The sequence below is a fragment of the Lutjanus erythropterus genome, chromosome 1, assembly GCF_056507025.1.
Source record: "Lutjanus erythropterus isolate fLutEry1 chromosome 1, fLutEry1.hap2, whole genome shotgun sequence".
Lineage (NCBI taxonomy): Eukaryota > Metazoa > Chordata > Actinopteri > Lutjaniformes > Lutjanidae > Lutjanus > Lutjanus erythropterus.
The window spans coordinates 22,894,115-22,912,870 of record NC_139317.1 but is presented as its reverse complement, the minus strand read 5'-3'; the positions used below and the strand labels follow the sequence as shown (position 1 = coordinate 22,912,870).

Below are 18,756 nucleotides of genomic sequence, written 5' to 3'. Positions count from 1 at the left end.
TGGTGCTTCAGGAGCACCATTCAAAATCTCACCACATTCAAATCACAGTCAAAAAACATGGTTGTGAACCAAGACTGAATGGTCACTAGATACAGTGTCTAACTTTTGCATGCACTGATGTATTGTCCCTCGCTAAAGCTCGCTATGGACAGTTTCGTGGCACAGTCACATAGCCACCTGATGCTCCAGGGCGGGTGTCTGTTATTGTAGCTCACAGATGATGTCATTAGTTCAGTCAGGTCTCAGGGACATGGTAGCTGGGATAAAAAATGATCTCACTCAATCAATCAGTAGCCAAAATGTGGTGGGAAAGTGAAAGCTGATTAGATGTCAACATTACAGATAGAACCTAAAATAACATCTGAACTGTAAGTGAGGTGAAACAACAGGCTTACTTACTCTACTGATAGTGGATTGGTGTGGGGGTGTGATTGAGTCTTGTGCAGCTATAACCTGACCTCTTCTGTAACTCTGCCCATCCCGCTCCATGGGACATTAGAATATCAAAGGCAGACTTCACCCAAAACTCACAGAAGCTGTGGTCTCCACCCAAGTGAGCACTCACATGCTTAATGCAGAAAATTTCCACATTTTGCTTTGATGTTGAGTCTTGGCACAGATTTTCTGGCATGAATTTCAAAATGCTTGATGGTTGATTGGAGGAAAGAGAAAACTACTTTGTATTTAATTCTGTCAGTTCAGCTCTATTCTGACAGGGAGCGTGCGTTTAACTAACAGTGCCTTTCACACACAGGCACCTATGTAAGCATACTGAATGCACATACTTGAGTAGAGGGTGGACTATTAAGTATGCATGCCCAATCCAAGCCAATCAATCAGTGTTGGTGTGGGGTTGCATTACAACTAGTTTCAAAGACCTCTTTTCTTACTGCTGAAAGCATTGTCTGGTTTTCCGCTGGAATGCAAAATACCACAAGACAAATAGTTTTCCGGTCTACTCATCCATGGTCAGTTCTGCACTCCAGGAATGAAAGGTGCTTAACAGAAACAAACTGTGGTTTTTGAGCTGCAAGTATAGGGAAACCACTTTTTACCTCGTTGAAGATGGTTTATATAGTAGAAAATGTATTTATATAGTGCCAAAGGTGCAACTGCCAGCAATACAACACTAGTAAAAAAAAAATAGGATACTCGATACCGCTTTTGATATCACAGCAAAAGTAAAAAAATGTCCTAGACACACAAACACAAGCTGTGCACAGTGCTGGTTTACAAAAAGAAAGTGATCACTGTCTGGTTTTGCTGCACGCCAAAGTTCGACTGACTGAAAAGACTGAAATGAACTGAGGTCTTGAATTAGTACTTAGAAAACTTTTTAGAACTTTGGTATTGCTGATACTGTAATTAATGAATACCGTAACATTTTAAACATGCAGTCTTGAAAAGTACTGAAGTATTGATACTTTTGACAATCTTAGTATCGTGCAGCAAATGTAGCAAGTGTATTGTTGATTCATTAGAGCCATTTTCCCTCATAGCTATTAAAAAGGTTTGTGCTTCAAAATGGAAGACTTCATGCTAGAAAAAATATATTGCCAACAATTCATGATTCTAGGAAAAAATATACAACTGGGGTCGTATTAGAGAAACTTTCTTTCTTTCTTTGTCTGAAGATAAAATAGTAAGAATTAAAGATTTTTTCCAAAATAGGGTTATTTGTTTATTCTCATTGACAAATACTGAAACATACAACAAAGCAAAAACAGTGATGGGCTCTTAACGTCAAAACAGATGAGTCAGAGGTGATCTGATAGCAGACTTGACTATATGCAGCATCTATTCTATAAAAGCCATAAGAGCAGCCATGGCTACCAAACAGTTAAGATAGGATCTGCAAATTTCTGTAATATGGGCCCTGATGTCTTGTAACAATACAGTATAGTTGTGATTATTTGTTCATGGTGGGTACCTCATGTTGAAGTTGAACAGTTTTGTTCTGTATAAAACTATCACTGAACCTTGAAGTTGTTTTAAAGTTTGCTGAACCAATAATTCCAACGTAGAACCACAAACAGCTCCTTTTATAGGCTCACATGGTTATGCTTCAGTAAAGCACAAGCAATAAATATGCTTGACGGCTGTGTGACGACAGACTGGCTCATTTTATTTTTACTCTCTAGTATTTATCTCATAGCCTTGTCTCTACTTGGAATGCTATCTTGTCAATGTGGTTGTAAGCTAATTGTGTTTCAGTGATTAATGAAGATGAGTACTGTGTGCACTCTTGATAATGTAAGCTGGAGTCATAGTGCAGGTAAAATACAGTTGTGTTGTCAATTTAATGTAAAGTACTTTAACATTCTGATCTATAAACCATTTGAATTAACTGAAATTACGAAACATGTCCAGGCTAATAATAGAGTATCAAAAAACCAGTTGCCTGAAGCCATCTGTGAAAGACTTTCTGCCATGAGATGACATCAGACTCTTATGTGTCTTGCCTCCTCAGACTGGGCATGACGGTGCGAGCCAAGCTGAGGGTGTAGCCACATCTGGCAGAGAGTGCTGTAGTAAGCAGGAGCCTCAGTACACCAAATCATCTACTGCAGCGGGGGAAGATGGGAGAGACAGAGGAGGAGAGGGACAATAATGTGGGGAAGCTGTTCGAAAGTTTCGTCCAGGCCTCGACCTGTAAGGGGACCCTTCAGGCCTTCAACGTCCTCTGCAGACAGCTGGACCTCGACCCTGCGGACAGCAGCACCTTCTACAGCAGTCTGAAGGCGAAGGTCACCACCTGGAAGGCCAAAGCACTATGGAGTAAGCTAGACAAGAGGATGTCCCATAAGGAGTACAAGAAAGGCCAAGCATGTGTGGGCACCAAGGTAAATTTATTAACATGTTTTGTACAGCTATACTTTATGCCACAAAAATGTACTAATCATGGGTCAGTGAACTAGAAGTTATTTTTCTGTCAATGACAGCGTTTTTTCCAATGTAAACTACACAACTTTAGATGGATTTCCTATTTTCCAACTGCTATTGTTTATTCCAGTTTATCATGACAGTCATTTTCAGTAAGGTATGAGTTAGGTAATTCATCTCAATACAAATGGACTACATGTGCACTGTTTTGTCAAAGCTAGGTTATTGTTTTGTTTTACAACACTTAAAAAAAAGCACCTGGGACGCAAAGGTACAGTCTGGGATGATTCTGGAACAGAAGAGAAACCTATCATTAAATTCAATTATTCCATTCATGCATCATGGAATATACAGTATATCATTTTAATTGGTAGGTGTTCAAAGTCGAAAAATATGAGTTGGCACCAGCACAAGCTCCATGCTACAGTATGTATGCTTACACACATGGTATTTAAAATAAAATTGTTGACTCTGAGATCCATTCAAACTGTATGTACATAGATTGGTATCATTGCATACCATTCAAAAAAAGGGTTGCATTTGCACTGCAGTTTGCAGTGATGCATTTATTGATTGAACAAGACACAGTAACTCAATCAATGATAAAAGGTTAATGAAAACTGTTTTTTTCCAAACACCTGTGGTGATTTCAATCTTGTATTCAGCTAAATGTAAAAATGCAGGGGACAAGCATCAAAACATCCATGGCAGAACAAAGTGAGTGATGTGGGTTACTGACACAGAGTTAATAAACAAAATTTATTATGTAAAATGTAAAAAGAAGCTCAATGTGGAACAGTGGTCATTAAATCTGGGATAACTGAAAGACAGTTATGGGACACTGAGGTAAAATGTTAATTTCGAGCCCTGGTGTGATAACATACTTATTTTAAAAAGCCTATTTGTTGGTGTATTCCAGGATCATCCACCATCCCAGTCAACAGCCACAGCCACAACCCATTTAAAAAAGAAAAAACAGCAAAATACATGTCATCTCTTCACAGTGACCTTATTTACTTCATTAGTTACTTATGGGTAGCTTTGAAAGCCAAATTTGTACTTTTTTCCATGAAAACAAATTACGGATATGAATAGCATTACATGTAATATATCTAAAAATACACATAAGTTAATGTTTTAGGATTTAGGAAATGTTTTTGTGCCTTAATCATGTGCTTCCTTTTTTTTGAAACAGTCTGTACTTTGTTCCTCCTCTGGACTGGTAACATACACTATGATATACCATTGCTAAGGCAATGTCCTGGTTATTACTATAACTTCCACCTGCCAAGACACAGCCCATCAACTCCAGAAACACTTACTCTTTCACTGCAACACCTCCCAACACACAGGACAGGAAATTAAAGAGATATATATGCTATGCACTGACTCTTTGTCTCTCAGACAGGTGTTAGATGAAAAAGCTGTACAGAAATACATTATGTAGCACTGCTGAACCATCAGTGTGTCCATCATGTGTAAATGTATCTAGACATAGAGACAAAAATGTTATAAAATGGCAGCCAAGACACATAAGCAGTGTACATTAAACACAACAAGCAACAGATGTGGACATAATCATATGAAACATGACACAGAATTTCATAAACACACAGAAGAAAAACAACCTGACAGCTATGCACTGCTTCATCTAACTCACCCTGCGGCCAAATAACACAAAAACAGCCAATCACATTCAGAGAGCAAATTACAGACAAAGAACAAATTCCATAAACACGAGTAAGAAGAGAGCTATAGGAGAGCCATTATTGAGTTGAAATATGAAGAGATGGCTGCAATAGAGACAAAGGAATCATGTTAGGGTCTGTGGTGGAGGAGATGGGGGGTGCTTGGCAGTAAAGGTGATGAGGGAAAGTAGGAAAACCTGGAGGAGTGTGATCACCTTCCAGGCATCAGCTGTCCTCAGCTTGAAAGAGTGTTTTTATTGCACAGAGAAACAGACAGCATCACTCAGCAGCTATGAATATTTGGCCCCAGTTATACCGAGGGTGTGTGCGGCTCTTTATAGGCTCTTCCTCAAAGGTTGGAGCCAGACCCAGGTTGTTATTAAAGTTTTTTTAAATGCTTCAGTGTTGGCTCAGTTTAACAGTTTCTGTCTGATTTAAGGCAACACCAAAATAGGAAAGATGAAAGTGTGAAACTTCTGGGCCAAATGTTTTAGCTCAGATTTTGTAATTCTGACAATCCATAGGCTTGTGTTCTAAAATAAAATGTAAATAAAATGTAATGTAAGGTAAAATAAGAATAAAACTGTGTACCAAAGTAGTAAACCAGAGATTTAATAAAATGCTTAAGAGCAATATGGAGCCGGTTTTAATGACTGACAGGAACCACAATCTGCTTTTACTTGATTACTTATTTCTCCTCTCCATGGGAGAACCACAAGGTGACGAGTCATGTTTTTATGACGACTCAGCTCTTTAAACAGTGACAGATGTGAAATCACTCAGCACCTCGTCTTCATTTTCCCGCTGTAGCAGCAATCTTTAAAGGATGTGATGTCATCTGTGTTTTATGGGCCTGACACAGCTGGCTGCTGTGACACTGACATGTAACCACAGTCAGTTTCTTCCTCATAAAGTTTTACTGTGCACCAAATAATTGCAAATTGGTCTTTTTTTATAATCCATAATATGAAGTTGTGAATCAACAACAACTTCATCTCCATTGGATCCGTGTTTAGACCAAACAGCCTCCGCATGCTCTAACAACTACAGAACATAAACGAACTTGGAACCCATAACCTAAATAGTAGGGTAAACATAGGTGTTACCAATTATACTAATTAAAGTAGTATTTCATTAAAGTCAGACGGAGTCAGGGTGCTGCTATTGTGCATGTTGGCTCACTGGAAAAGCTCTGCAACACTTTACCAAACAGGTCAGTTGGTCAATTAGTTGAACAGATGATATGATTGAAAGATACTGTCACACTGTCTGCTGAGTTTACAAATACTCCGACAGATAGGGTTCATTTCAGGTGAAGGATGCAGGAATAGATGCTAACATTCTTAAGCACTGGCCCCATGGGCCATCAGACTCCTAAATTTGGTGGCCAAAGTACATTTTTGGTGGCCCAAATGTAAACTTATGTAAAAGCAATAGAGAAAAGGGAATTTGATGCAGCTTAGTACAGGCTTCCATAACTGTCACACTTGACTTTTCCCCATGAATCGTGATGTGGTGTTTCCTGGAAGCATTTTTTCCAGTAAAAATCGAACTAGATTTCTTGGCTAGTTGAGAAAACTGGTGGCACATATAATGCATCACATCTTTGGATTTGTCGTATTATAGCCACTTTTCGCTTTCATTCACTAAATTTTCATTGCCATTTTGTTTTTTCACAGACTGCCATTGTGTTTCTAGTTCTTCAGTAAGGATCACAGTAGCTGTTTGAGCAAAGTAAACCCGTATTTAAGTACTCCTGACATATCGGTAGCTAGCTGTCGATGAGAACTTTTTGCTGTTTTTGTAGCATGTTGAACTTAAAGTGACAGAAGAATCACAATGTTTGTGGAACTGTAACATTGTGTTGGCGAAGGCTCACAGTATGGGAATAAAATGTGGTGGCCACATTCGGCAGCCTACGTGGAATATTTGGCGGTCACAGAGTCATTTGTTGTGGCCAATAGGGCTATGGTTAATGTTGAACCCTGAAATGTGACCAGGGAGAGGTGGAGCTGGACGAACTGAGAGCGAGGTCACAGGTGGGAAGCTGAAAGGAAGCGTGTGTGTCCTGACTCAACAGATGTGGACCAAGCAGTCAGGAAAAGCCTCATATCTAGAATAACATATCAGCGAATGGAAACAGGCTAGAACAAACAGCCTGTTACTGCTAACGACTGATAGACAGATGAAAACAGTTGCATGAGATTAGATAGAAAGTTGCACATGGTGAGCGTACATCTGAGCAAACTGAGTTAATCCTCTGCACATTTAACAACGTCCTGCCATCTCTGTCCCTGGCTGTGCAAATAGCCGATACACTTGTTCACCCTTTGTTAGGAGAAAAAAATTAGGCCAGCAGGCAGACTTGTCCAGGCAGCAGTTCAACCACCTGCATGTGTGCTTCACACCTGAGATTACCTCATCCTGATAACCTCAGGCAACACATGATGACACATTGTGTTCCTCATCACCCACATCCCCCTGTGAAGCCACCCCAGAGTTCAGCCGGAGGGAGAATATGGAATGACTAAAGCAACAATCATCTTGTTTTTTGTGCAGGAGCAGAGAGCCTTTTAGGGTATGATTTGGGGTTTTTTGTCAGCTGGCACTGGTTACTCTATAAACAGAACCCAGTCTGATTGTCTCACACAGAACTGATAAAGATGGGTGATACCCACCCATCCTCACTTTGTGTCATCGAGTTGGTGGACACACAGGACTGCAGGAAGTGAGTCCTCCTGTTCAAATATGTGACAAACCCCTGTCTGCATACTGGTGGGATTTAGAGTTGGGGTTTAGAGTGGATTCAGCTCTTTGTGTTGTCGGATGAACTGAAGACTTTCCTGGAGAGGTAAAAGAAAGGATATTTTCAGCACTAATTTGCTGAGGCTATCGAGACAGGAGACTGTCCACTTCGTTGAGCACAGCGGGATCATCCCTCAGAAGTGGTTTGGTGGTTCTGGACTCAATGTCACATCTCCTCTCTATGCAATTCTCTAGAGTGCCTCTTAACATGTTTAGAAGGAAAGAAGATACGGTTTGCCAGCACACATGCGTCACTTCTTTCATCTATCTTTCAAGAGAATGATGTCATGTTTGAGCCACACATTCTCAGACAGACGCTGTAACCTCAATGAACTGACTTAATGCATTTTTTGGGTGAGGTTGATGCATGAATAACACCTTAGATATGTAAAGGTTGTAATAATGGTTTAGATTGATGGAAAACAACCCATTTTCAGGCACTTGAAAACTCGTATGTTTTACTAACAATCCTCACACACACACAAGGGTGCCTGGAGAAGGCATCTCAAGACTAAAATGATCCTCAGAGTTAGTGTCTCTATCCTGCTGAAGTGTCCTTGAGTGGGACACTCCAGAAACCTCTAAATATTACAGTGGTGCAGTAAAGTGCTGCTCTCTTTCAAGATCCATGTAGATGTGCTAATGCTCCCTTATATTTTAATAAACAAGTAGGATTCATTTCAGCCTCTCTGCGGGAAAAGTCTCAGCCTTCTGCGATTATAGATATCATTTCTCTGTGCCTCGTGGGTAATAATGAGAGCGATTTGTCATCTTCTCTTATTTTAGTGTCTCATCATCGGAGGAGGCCCCTGTGGCTTGCGGACAGCCATTGAGCTCGCTTTGTTGGGTGCCAAAGTGGTGGTCATCGAGAAAAGAGACTCCTTCTCGAGGAACAATGTGCTGCACCTTTGGCCATACACCATTCATGACTTGCGGGGCCTTGGGGCCAAAAAGTTTTATGGCAAATTCTGTGCCGGGGCCATAGACCACATCAGTGAGTATCTGACTTTACAGTAACAAAACATGATGCAAGCTTTTGATTTTCATTGACCTCGAATCACATATTATTAGTCTGTCTGAACTCAGATCTTCCTCTTAAATCTACAATGTTTTATTGGATGCTTAAATTGTACAGTCTATATTAAGTATATAGTAGAGATAAATATTTATAGCAGGGGTTTGCAGAGTCTGCGACTGTGGGGCTCCTCTCGGACAAAGCTTGGAAAAAGGCGCCTCATCACCTACATGAATTTACTTGCGCATTTTGCTCAATTCCTGGATATCTATGGGATTATGATTATGTTATTTGATCCCTTAGACACTCAGCATTTGAGCCATAATAGCCTATTATTGGTGTATTGCTTAACATAACATCAGACTACACCAAACACATAAAAAAATCTGTCCTAAGGCATTTATTAGTTTCTGAATCTTGGAAAACAGTGAAATTCCCCCAAACTGCTGTATCTCTTAAAGCAAATCACATAAATTTAGACTATTCTATGTGATCTCCTTTTGATAACTGATGTGATAGTTTTTACTTCCATTCACTGCCTGAAACTGTTTGGAGCCCCTCAGGGGAGTCTCCCATTTTGAAAACCTTTGATTTATAAGATCTATTCTCAGTTCTTATCCTATTTTTTACTTAATTCCATTTGTTATTACACATTATATGGCTTTTTATTGTGTCTTGGTCATACATTTATCTTTGTTTTTTTCATGTTTTGTGGGATTTGGCTGCTTAACAGTGTATTGTCTCTTTTGAATTTTGCATCTATCCATTTTTTCCTTAAGGTATAATCAGTAGGATTTTTCCAAATTGTTCAGATAAGTCAAATACAAACATTTTGTCATATGCAGACATTGTGGGTTATTTCTGAATGTCCTGAGCACAGAAACATGATGAGAAAATAAGAAAATACAGGCAGTGGGCAGAGTCTCTGCAAATACAGACACCACCCAACACTTCTAATGGGCCATAAGTGATGATTGAAAGGGAAAAAGTTGCATATTATGCCTTTAAATGCTACAATTTTCCAGTAAATAGCTTAACATTTTGAGAAAATGTGTCAGTACAGTACAACAATATGTATTTCCTTTCTTTAACCCATAAGTGAACCTTACTACTTCTGTTTTTCTGTAGAGTTGTCTTGTACAGTGGATTATAAATGGAGCTGAGTGACTGATTCCAAAACCATTTCAAAAAGAATGGATGTAGAAAGAAATTTATACATATATCCGGAAAATGACTTAGGTTTATAACCTATAAAGGACATAATTAAAAAATAATGATATAATCCTTTATTAAATATAATTTAATTAATCTGTTTTTAAATATTACTTGAACATTGATTCTTTTAAATCTTTCCAATATAACAACAAGAGGAAAAACAAAGGTACGAGAGAGTAATGAAATTCAGGCCTCGCTCTCAGCAGTGTCAAGACAACATAACACAAAACACAAAGTTTGGCAGTGTTTAACATCTGTTCGCTAACACTAATGTGTGTGTGTTTGTGTTAAATAGGCATTCAGCAGCTGCAGCTGATCCTACTGAAAGTCGCCCTGATTGTTGCAGTAGAGTTTCACATCAATGTGGAGTTTGTCAAGCTGCTGGAACCTCCAGAGGATCAGGAAAATGAAGGTATCCGTCCACACATTCCCTTCAGTTACACGTCAAACAATAGATTAATAGTGCTTTTATATTCACCCACTTGACAGTTGTTTTATGACCTGCAAGCTTTGGGAAGAAGAGGAGAATGAAGCAGCTGGAAACACTTCTACTGAGAAATGAAGTAGGATGAGGCTGAGAAGTTTAATAATGTGTAAAGCTCGACTACATCTGCCAGTTTATTATACAGATACTGCCTTGAAGATCTGTATTTACTCTCCCACTCTGTAGTTTGGCACTCTTCTTCAATGCTGGTCAGGCAGCAAGTGACTTCTCATCCTCCAGTATTTAATTTCCTTGACAGCCACCAATAAACAGGAGACAAACATTGGCACTGATCTAGTTTATCATCATATTTAGATGAGGTTAGCAGAGTTCAAGTATATTGCCTGACTTCCCTGTTAGTGCTCGAATACATGCCTGTTCTGTATGGCACCTACTTATCACATTAATGCAAGTAGATGAACATAGTTTCCGAAATGTAGAATTTTTCACTTGCATGTCTCTCATGAATGTTTCATAGCATGCACACTGCAGTGTAGATGACCTTCTCATCCCACGTTGGACTATAACTCTCAGGAAGAAAATAACTTGCGCACTGTTGTCAGGTGTCGCGTCTTCAGCTGTAATATCAATACGCTGATAACAACAAGAACCTCGCCTAAATTTAGACACAGACTTATCCCTCCTGTTCTGCTGTGACAGACTTAGCCGTGCCCTTGACATCATGGAATGCATTTTCCACATGGCGATGTTACACAACAGACTGCCAAGCTGTTACTGTGCTGGTCTCACACTCCTGCAGCACCCACACTGCATACTTACAATGGTTAATGTTAAGTTTCAAACAGTGCCTGTTAGTCAAGTTTGCAAGCCACATTCAATGGACCTTATTTCTTTTGCTCGCTCCTCATTAAGCATTCTTTTTGAAACATGACATGAAAAGCCACATTTTTCCTTATTTTACTGGCTTGTAGCAACAAAACAGCACAAAGGGAATATTTCCAGAATTTATATGAACTGTTTTGTTTCCCCTCTTACTCTATCTGTGTCTTTGTTTCCATTTCTCAGGGCTTGGGTGGAGGGCTGCAATCCGACCTGCTGATCACCCTGTGGCTAACTTTGAGTTTGATGTCGTGGTCGGGGCTGACGGACGCAGGAATACTCTAGAAGGTGAGAAGCCAGCAAACAGAAGGGAGGATAGATAGCATAGATGATGCGGCAAGGATGTACTTTACTTTGCCCACTAAGTACGATATAAAGTTACTTACTGTTTCTGATCAAGGAAGGAACAATCCATAACCCAAATGATAACAATAGGCTAATATTCAGATTCAGATTATTGTACGACTTTGGCACTGGCATATGGGAAAATGCGCATAATTTCCAACAATACATGACAATACTCAACAATTCTGCATTAGTTAAAGGAGAAATATGTAATATATTTATGTACTAAATCATAAAATGACCTGGATAGGTCATCAGAGAAAACATTCTGAGTTGAAATACTGGCTTCTCCAACTACAACACTACACATAAAGTGTAATAAATTTCTATTACAGGCCAGAATGTCTGTTTTTGTCTTGTCTCACTATTTGGACTGCAGTACTCATTTTGAATGCCAGGGTCCTACATATTTCTCCTTTAATATTTTCTGTTTTCTCCAGTGATTTTTAATAAACATAGGCAAATGCAAAATGCAAATATTTAATTTCAGCACTCAAGTTGTACAGTAAGTGTGAATGTATTTGTAATGTTATTTATATACTGGCCTCCTTTTGTTTTGATGTATATCTCTTCGTGTATCTCTTCATTTCTGCAGTAAGAAAATAGCTCATGCAGCAGCTTGTATTTTTCTGCTGAATACATTTTTGAGTGTCTGTCACAGATACGTAACATGTTTACTAAACACTTTGTTTCCAGAGTTTACTGTGAAGTTTATACTTTTGCATTATTGTGAAAATCTCTGAAGTATCATGGAGAACAAAAAGTCATGTTTAAGTGTGTTAACTTAACTCTGATAAAACCCAGCACACCCTCTGTTTATTGAATAGTCCAAGACATCCAACAGGACTGCTTCTGGACTCTCACTTTGAATAACTTGTACTGCATTATTTCTGTTGGGATGCTATAAATGAAACTCACCTTCTGTAAACTTAGGCTCATATGAAGCCATTGATCTCTCCCAGTGGGAAAGGATCAAACTGAAACACCGTACAGAAATAGTGCAGAGCCGCAACTCAGTACGGCAGCTGATGCATGCATGTTGGACTCTCTCCATCTCTCTGTCTGTCTCACTGTTTCGGTCTCTTTCCTAAAAATGCTGTCATCTAACAACCAATTCACATCAGATGCTTATTCCTAAAAAGGGAATTTGTGAGCAGAACAAGATGTTTAGCTCATTCTTCAATTATGAACAAGCCTGGGGGAAATAAATTTCCCCTGCAGTCAGACTACTTTTGAGCTAATTTTGTGGCCTAGCTACGGTAAAACATAGTCAAATACAATGAGATCTGTAGAGGGGAAAAGGTCCTCCATGAATTTTAACAGTCACAGTGTGGAAGAGGGGTGACACAAGTTCAGATGCTTTACTTTTACCCCCCAGAAAATAATGTCACTGTTTCATACATCCATTTTCTTTTCTTTCTCGTAGTTACATCTGTAGAGATAGTGACATTTTTAGTGATTCTTGCTGGTTTGAAAAGATAAAAAGACAAAAGACAATGCCATACCGTTAACAGCCTCTTCATCCTGTTGCCATCTGGTAAGAGATAGAGAAGGATCCGCTGCCGTACTACCAGACAATAGAGCTGCTTCTTTCCTAACACTGTAAAACTCCTCAACCCATCATCCTCAATCCACCATAAAATACTTTTTCATTGTGTAACATAAAGGTACTACAACATGCATTTGCACTGTGTTGTCAAGTGACAAATAAATTAACTTTGTAATTTGAAAATCCACCAGTGAAATGTTGACACTATTCTGTTTTGTTTTGCTGGCTCTGTACAACTTGCTGTTGAAAACCTACAACTTTCTTTTACTGCTTTTCAAGATGCAACCTTAAACTAGTACTAGTAAACTAGTAAAACAAATTTCATGCTTTTATCTATAGCAGAAGATATTGATTTTAACAGACTACACCAATCCACACTGAATGGTAGCAATATTGAGAGCCACAGAGTATAAATAGCCTGGTATTTGGCATGGTGAATAATTTATATTTAAACATCATATTGAAAAGCTTATCACTGAACCACAGAAAAAACTCAGACTCAAACAGACTCAGCTTCTCTTTGAATCACAGGAAAAGTATAGAGACGGTCATGCAGTTGCTTCCACTCCCAAAACCCTAGAGATCCTTTTGACACTCGCTTTTGCATTCTGTATAACAAAGTTGGTACATCTCCTCTGGCTCAGAGGTGTGATAAACACTTGCAGTGTTTCATCGATAAATCACTAACTGGATATTCACCACCCTAAATAACATTTATATTGGACTAGGCCACAGGCCCCTACCAGACTTTTTCTACCAACTGTCTTATGCTTCAAGTCCCGTGGGTTTATTTTGAGTTTGGAAAATCTGCCTTTAGTTTTTGTGCACCAAACACATGGACTAATCTACAACACATTCTGAAGATCGATGCTCTCCACTACTTCTGCACAGTTCAAGATGATGTTCTCAAACCACTTTACCTCCGAGTGCAGTTGTTTTAATATTGTGTTGTCTTCTTGATGTTTTTTTAAAGTGTGAATGGATGAATGGATGATGTGTGCTTGGAGTTTTGAGCTTTGGTCGGGATATAGAAAATTAACATTGAGAGAATCTTTGAATTGTTTCCTATGTAGCTGTCCTGTGATTAAAAATATCTGAAATGAAAAGGTGTGAAAATAACAATTTTTCCATTTCAGTATTAGCATAGGATTAATTAAATCAGATTCCTTGAACACAAGTATAAAACAGAATCTTTACTTTGTTGTTAATAAAATGAAACACTGTTGTATGGTATTAGGGATTTACAAGTGGCCCTTCACTGCTACACTTGCAGTTCTGAAGATTAATTAAGGAACTTTTAAACTTTGATCCTTCTGTTTAATTCCTGGTGCTTCTTACAATCCATGGCTTTTGTTCCCTTGGCCATATAAAGGCTCACCTTGGTAAGCTGCCTCTTAACTGAAAATAACTGCCTTGTAATTATGGTTCAGTGCTAGGTTTCCTTTGGTTTTACCAGACAAGCCGATAGGCCTGGTATTCTTGGAAAGATCAACATCTCTTCAGTTTCTCTGTTATTTTATCTGTCTTTTTTCTCTCTCAGGTTTCAAAAGGAAGGAGTTCAGGGGGAAGCTGGCAATCGCCATCACAGCCAACTTTATCAACAGGAACACCACTGCAGAGGCCAAAGTAGAGGAGATCAGTGGCGTGGCGTTCATCTTCAACCAGAAGTTCTTTCTCGACCTCAAAGAGGAGACAGGTGGGAGAGAAGCACAGTCAGACTGTGGTGTTCGCTGGCATGATCTAAAAGAAATATTGGATTTTTTTGTGCTTACTGTGGTTGTAATTAATACACATAGATGGGTTTTAGTCAATCACTTCAAATGTCCTGTGCAACAATTTGATGCCCCGTTGGTGCTTTTTTAAATTTATAGATTCTCAAACCATATCATTTGTTGCAGGTATTGACCTGGAGAACATTGTGTACTACAGGGACAACACGCATTACTTTGTCATGACTGCCAAGAAACAGAGCCTGCTGGACAAGGGAGTCGTCATTAATGTAAGCAGAACATGTGTGGGTCAACTATTCAGGGATCCACTGTGATCCATAATGCAGGAGCAGATCTAATTACAACTTGGAGGAAGGCAGTGGTGAAAAAGTAGGCCGAAAGCAGGTTGTTTTATGGTAGGGACACTTTTTTTTCCACAGTAAAAACTAACTGACATACATGTCATTTCCTCAGTAGCATCATCTGTTGATGTTGATGAAGGGAATAATGTATTTTAATGTAGTCAAATGCCCTCAACAAATACAAATTCTTTAGAGCTTTTCCTTGTTTTTGTTAGAACTGTGTCAGAGAGGTGTTGAAATAATTAGAATAATTTCTGTTACTATTTTATGCTGCTATTGCATGGCAGACAGTAATTGCATTAGGTTAGATTACATAATAGCCTGATAATCAGAGTGAAGTGCCATTTTGCTTCACTCAGTAATTCTGTTTGCATCGCTAAGATTGTGGAAATGTTGGCAACACTTCAGAGGTCTAGAACCAGGCTAGTTGTAAACATGTCAGCATATGATGTTCACAGTCTGTGCTATTGTTGTTTTACGCTTTTTGAGATACTGTCCAGCTTTTATTTCACTTCTGTGTACAGCATTACTAAAAGAAACTCTCTAGGGGAACAGATCATAAAGAAATGTATCTTGTTTTTTAGAACTGCTAAGCTCAGACTGATTCTATGTGAACTTCTCGTGAGTGTCATGCTTCTGTTCAACAGGATTACATAGACACCCAGATGCTGCTGAGCAGCGAAAACGTCAACCAGGAAGCTCTTCTGTGCTACGCCCGAGAGGCTGCTGACTTTGGCACCAACTACCAGCTTCCCACGCTGGATTTTGCCATGAACCACTGCGGGCAGCCAGATGTGGCAATGTTCGACTTCACAAGCATGCACGCCTCTGAGAACGCTGCTCTGGTCAGGGAGAGATTTGGACACCAGCTGCTGGTGGCACTGGTTGGCGACAGTCTCTTAGAGGTATGGAAGGGCAAACTGTATCAAGTAAATTAAACTGAGTTTTGGTTCTGGTGAGCGCTGGAAGGTAGCAGGGTGTTGAGGAGCCTGGCTCCCTGGGAAAAGAAGCTGTTAGACAATCTGGCAGTCATGGCTTGGAGGCTCAGTTTGCACAGGCCAGATGCTGAAGAGTCTGTGAGAGGAGAAGTGTTGATGTTCCTGCTTCAGTGGGCTGTGAGCTGCTCCTCCTCTCTGTGTATACACTCATCCTTGATGATCATGTTGCCAGCAATTATTGAGACAGTTGAGTTTTTCAGCACTGGGATGATTGTGATGGTCTTAAGTCACACAGGGACTTACAATTCATTTAGAAATATGAACTGCGCAGTTACATAGATAATTATTATAAATATATAAAGTCTGGTTGTCAGCACTTTGATATTTCAACTTAAAGCAAAACAAGTCTGTCAAAATAACTACAAGAAAATTATACCATTATTTTTTGTTTTGATTTTATAATTGCTAAAAGCAACATTTATTTATCCACATTTTTACAGTTTTCCTTTTTTCCTTTTTATTTATCTATCTTTATTTTAATTGTACTTTCCTGCATTTCTTCAGTCAAAGGAAATCTACACTCACAATCTGCCTATCTCTCTCCATCTCTCTCTTCATAAATCACACCACTATATCCTCCCCCATCTTGCATGTATGCCTTATCCTCTGAGTCTTTTGTAATGCAGTGCTTGTCTTACTGTATGTATGTTATGTAATGTATGTCCATTTTAGATCACCTGTAATGTTTTGTTTTGCAGTTTCAAAATCAATCTATACCAATATTAGCAGCAAATAGCAATATTTACTGCACAGTATTTGCAATGTGATTTTGTTACTTTAAAGTAATGAAGTGTTGATGTTGTTTTGTCTCTTCATGTACATTGACACAAAATTATGTTAGCTTACTTGAAGCCTCCACCTAAATAAAAATTAGTTCTTAAGAACTTAGAAATACAGAAAACTACAGAACAATACAAAAAATAATACATATATATTTGTTATTTGTTTCTGTGCAGCCCTTCTGGCCCATGGGGACGGGTTGTGCCCGAGGCTTCCTAGCTGCCTTTGACACAGCCTGGATGGTAAAGAGGTGGGCTCACGGTCGGACAGTTCTGGAAGTGCTTGCAGAGAGGTACCCACTCAAGTTTATTATGTTTTTTATTATGTCTGTCAAATGTCAAATTATGTATTTAACGTTATGTTTTTTTGTTTTTCTATAGGGAGAGTATTTACAGGCTACTTCCTCAGACAACACCTGAAAACATTGCCAAGAACTTTGAACAGTACACCATAGACCCTGGGACTCGATACCCCAACCTCAACTCCTCTTGTGTCAGGCCACACCAGGTAAGAGGGAGAACTCACTTTCACAATGTCAGCTTCTTACCTTCAGGCTCCATTTTTATCAGATATGCACATCTTCTTGAGCGTCTTGGTAATCATTTTCTGTTTCCTTCCTGTTTCAGGTGCGTCACTTGTACATCAGTGCAGAGCTGAAGTCCTGCTCTCTGGAGCGTGCTGCTACCATACGTCGGCCTGTCAATCTCAGCAGACGAGGTGAGTTTAACTGGAACTGGCAGATTCCTGTGCGTTGTTTGTATGAGTGAATCTGTAGTTCAAAGCATTCCTGCTGCTGACTCCTCCTCAGATTATTTAAGGCTGTGATCTAATTGATTGATAAGGATTTCCTCTCCCCTGTTACTTTGAAAGTATCTTCTTATGGACAACACTTTGACTTTGAGTTTTTCTTTCCTTTTCAAAGAATTCGTAACTTTAACAGTATCCTGATAAGATGTATGTGAGACAAAAATTAAACGTTCGTCCTCCTTTGTAACATTAATTATAGTGTTGCAGAGTCCAGATAGGGATTATATACAGTATGTCCTTGGAACTGACAGTAAACACAGACGCTTTACATTCTGAAGTGATCTGTATGTTTGACTGAAGTAACCTGAGTCATTCACCAAAGGCATTGAGGAAGTACGTGTCCAGACAAAGATGACAAAGATGTGTACATACCTCAGCACCCAGTCCCAGCATTTCTGTCGTGACCTTATTTGTTGGCATGCCATGTGTTGTGTCCATGCGTGTGACATCATATCCTCCACCGGCTAAACTTCCTGGCAGTGATAAATGTTTAGTCATTTGAAGAATTGCGTTGTTTTATCAAAAAATCTGTCTTTCTTTTGTAGAGTCAGAGATCAGACCGACGAGGCTTCTTACTTGGTGCCAGAAACAGACAGAGGGCTACAGGAATGTGATGATCACAGACTTGACGTCTTCGTGGAAGAGCGGCATTGCCTTGTGTGCCCTCATCCACAGGTTCAAACCCCAGCTGATGTACGTAAAACACATCAGATAAAAGCAGTACCAGCATGCTGCTCTGCATCTCTCCATCTAAAACCATTGTCATTAAAGAGATAGGTCAGATTCTTTGAAATAGGTTTGTATGGGTTACTTACCTATCATCAGTGTATTACCTACATGGTGGTCAGCATGCCCCCACTTAGGTGAAGGAGAGAATAGTACCAGCACAGACAGTACAGTCGTACATTGCTTAGCTTCCGTGCTAATACACTTCTCTGCTGTGGATGTGCCAACTGCCATCTACTGTACCTAATACACTGACTATGCCTCATACAACCCTACATTAAATAATCTGAACTATGCCTTTAACATAATCTTGTCTCAGTATTTCATGCGTACTTACTTTCACAGGACAAACCTGTATTTTTGTAAAAATGAACTCTACACCCTCTTTCTAACGACTACTTGTGAAGAAAATCCATTTCTTGTGGGTGTGTAAAATATGCTTGGCATGAGAGCAGCTCTTTTATCTATGTGTATTTTCTGCTGTGCTCTCAACCACCTCCTCACAACTTGTAAAACACTTGACCCTTTTAGAGTGCTGATAGATGTATGG

General features: G+C 39.3%; 1 protein-coding gene across 5 annotated transcripts in view; it reads left to right on the top strand.

Moving 5' to 3' along the window:
- Positions 1–18,756, top strand: part of mical2a (microtubule associated monooxygenase, calponin and LIM domain containing 2a) — a 43,389-nt gene that overhangs the window by 9,580 nt on the left and 15,053 nt on the right. For all 5 annotated transcript variants that reach the window (XM_084717151.1, XM_084717141.1, XM_084717131.1 and 2 more), the window contains exons 2-12: positions 2,471–2,843; positions 8,163–8,370; positions 9,902–10,018; positions 11,117–11,218; positions 14,365–14,520; positions 14,723–14,823; positions 15,543–15,800; positions 16,850–16,965; positions 17,054–17,180; positions 17,300–17,390; positions 18,026–18,173. In XM_084717151.1, coding sequence (XP_084573277.1) covers positions 2,580–2,843; positions 8,163–8,370; positions 9,902–10,018; positions 11,117–11,218; positions 14,365–14,520; positions 14,723–14,823; positions 15,543–15,800; positions 16,850–16,965; positions 17,054–17,180; positions 17,300–17,390; positions 18,026–18,173 — 1,688 coding nt within the window. In that variant the 5' untranslated portion in view covers positions 2,471–2,579. The remainder of the gene's footprint in view (positions 1–2,470; positions 2,844–8,162; positions 8,371–9,901; positions 10,019–11,116; positions 11,219–14,364; positions 14,521–14,722; positions 14,824–15,542; positions 15,801–16,849; positions 16,966–17,053; positions 17,181–17,299; positions 17,391–18,025; positions 18,174–18,756) is intronic.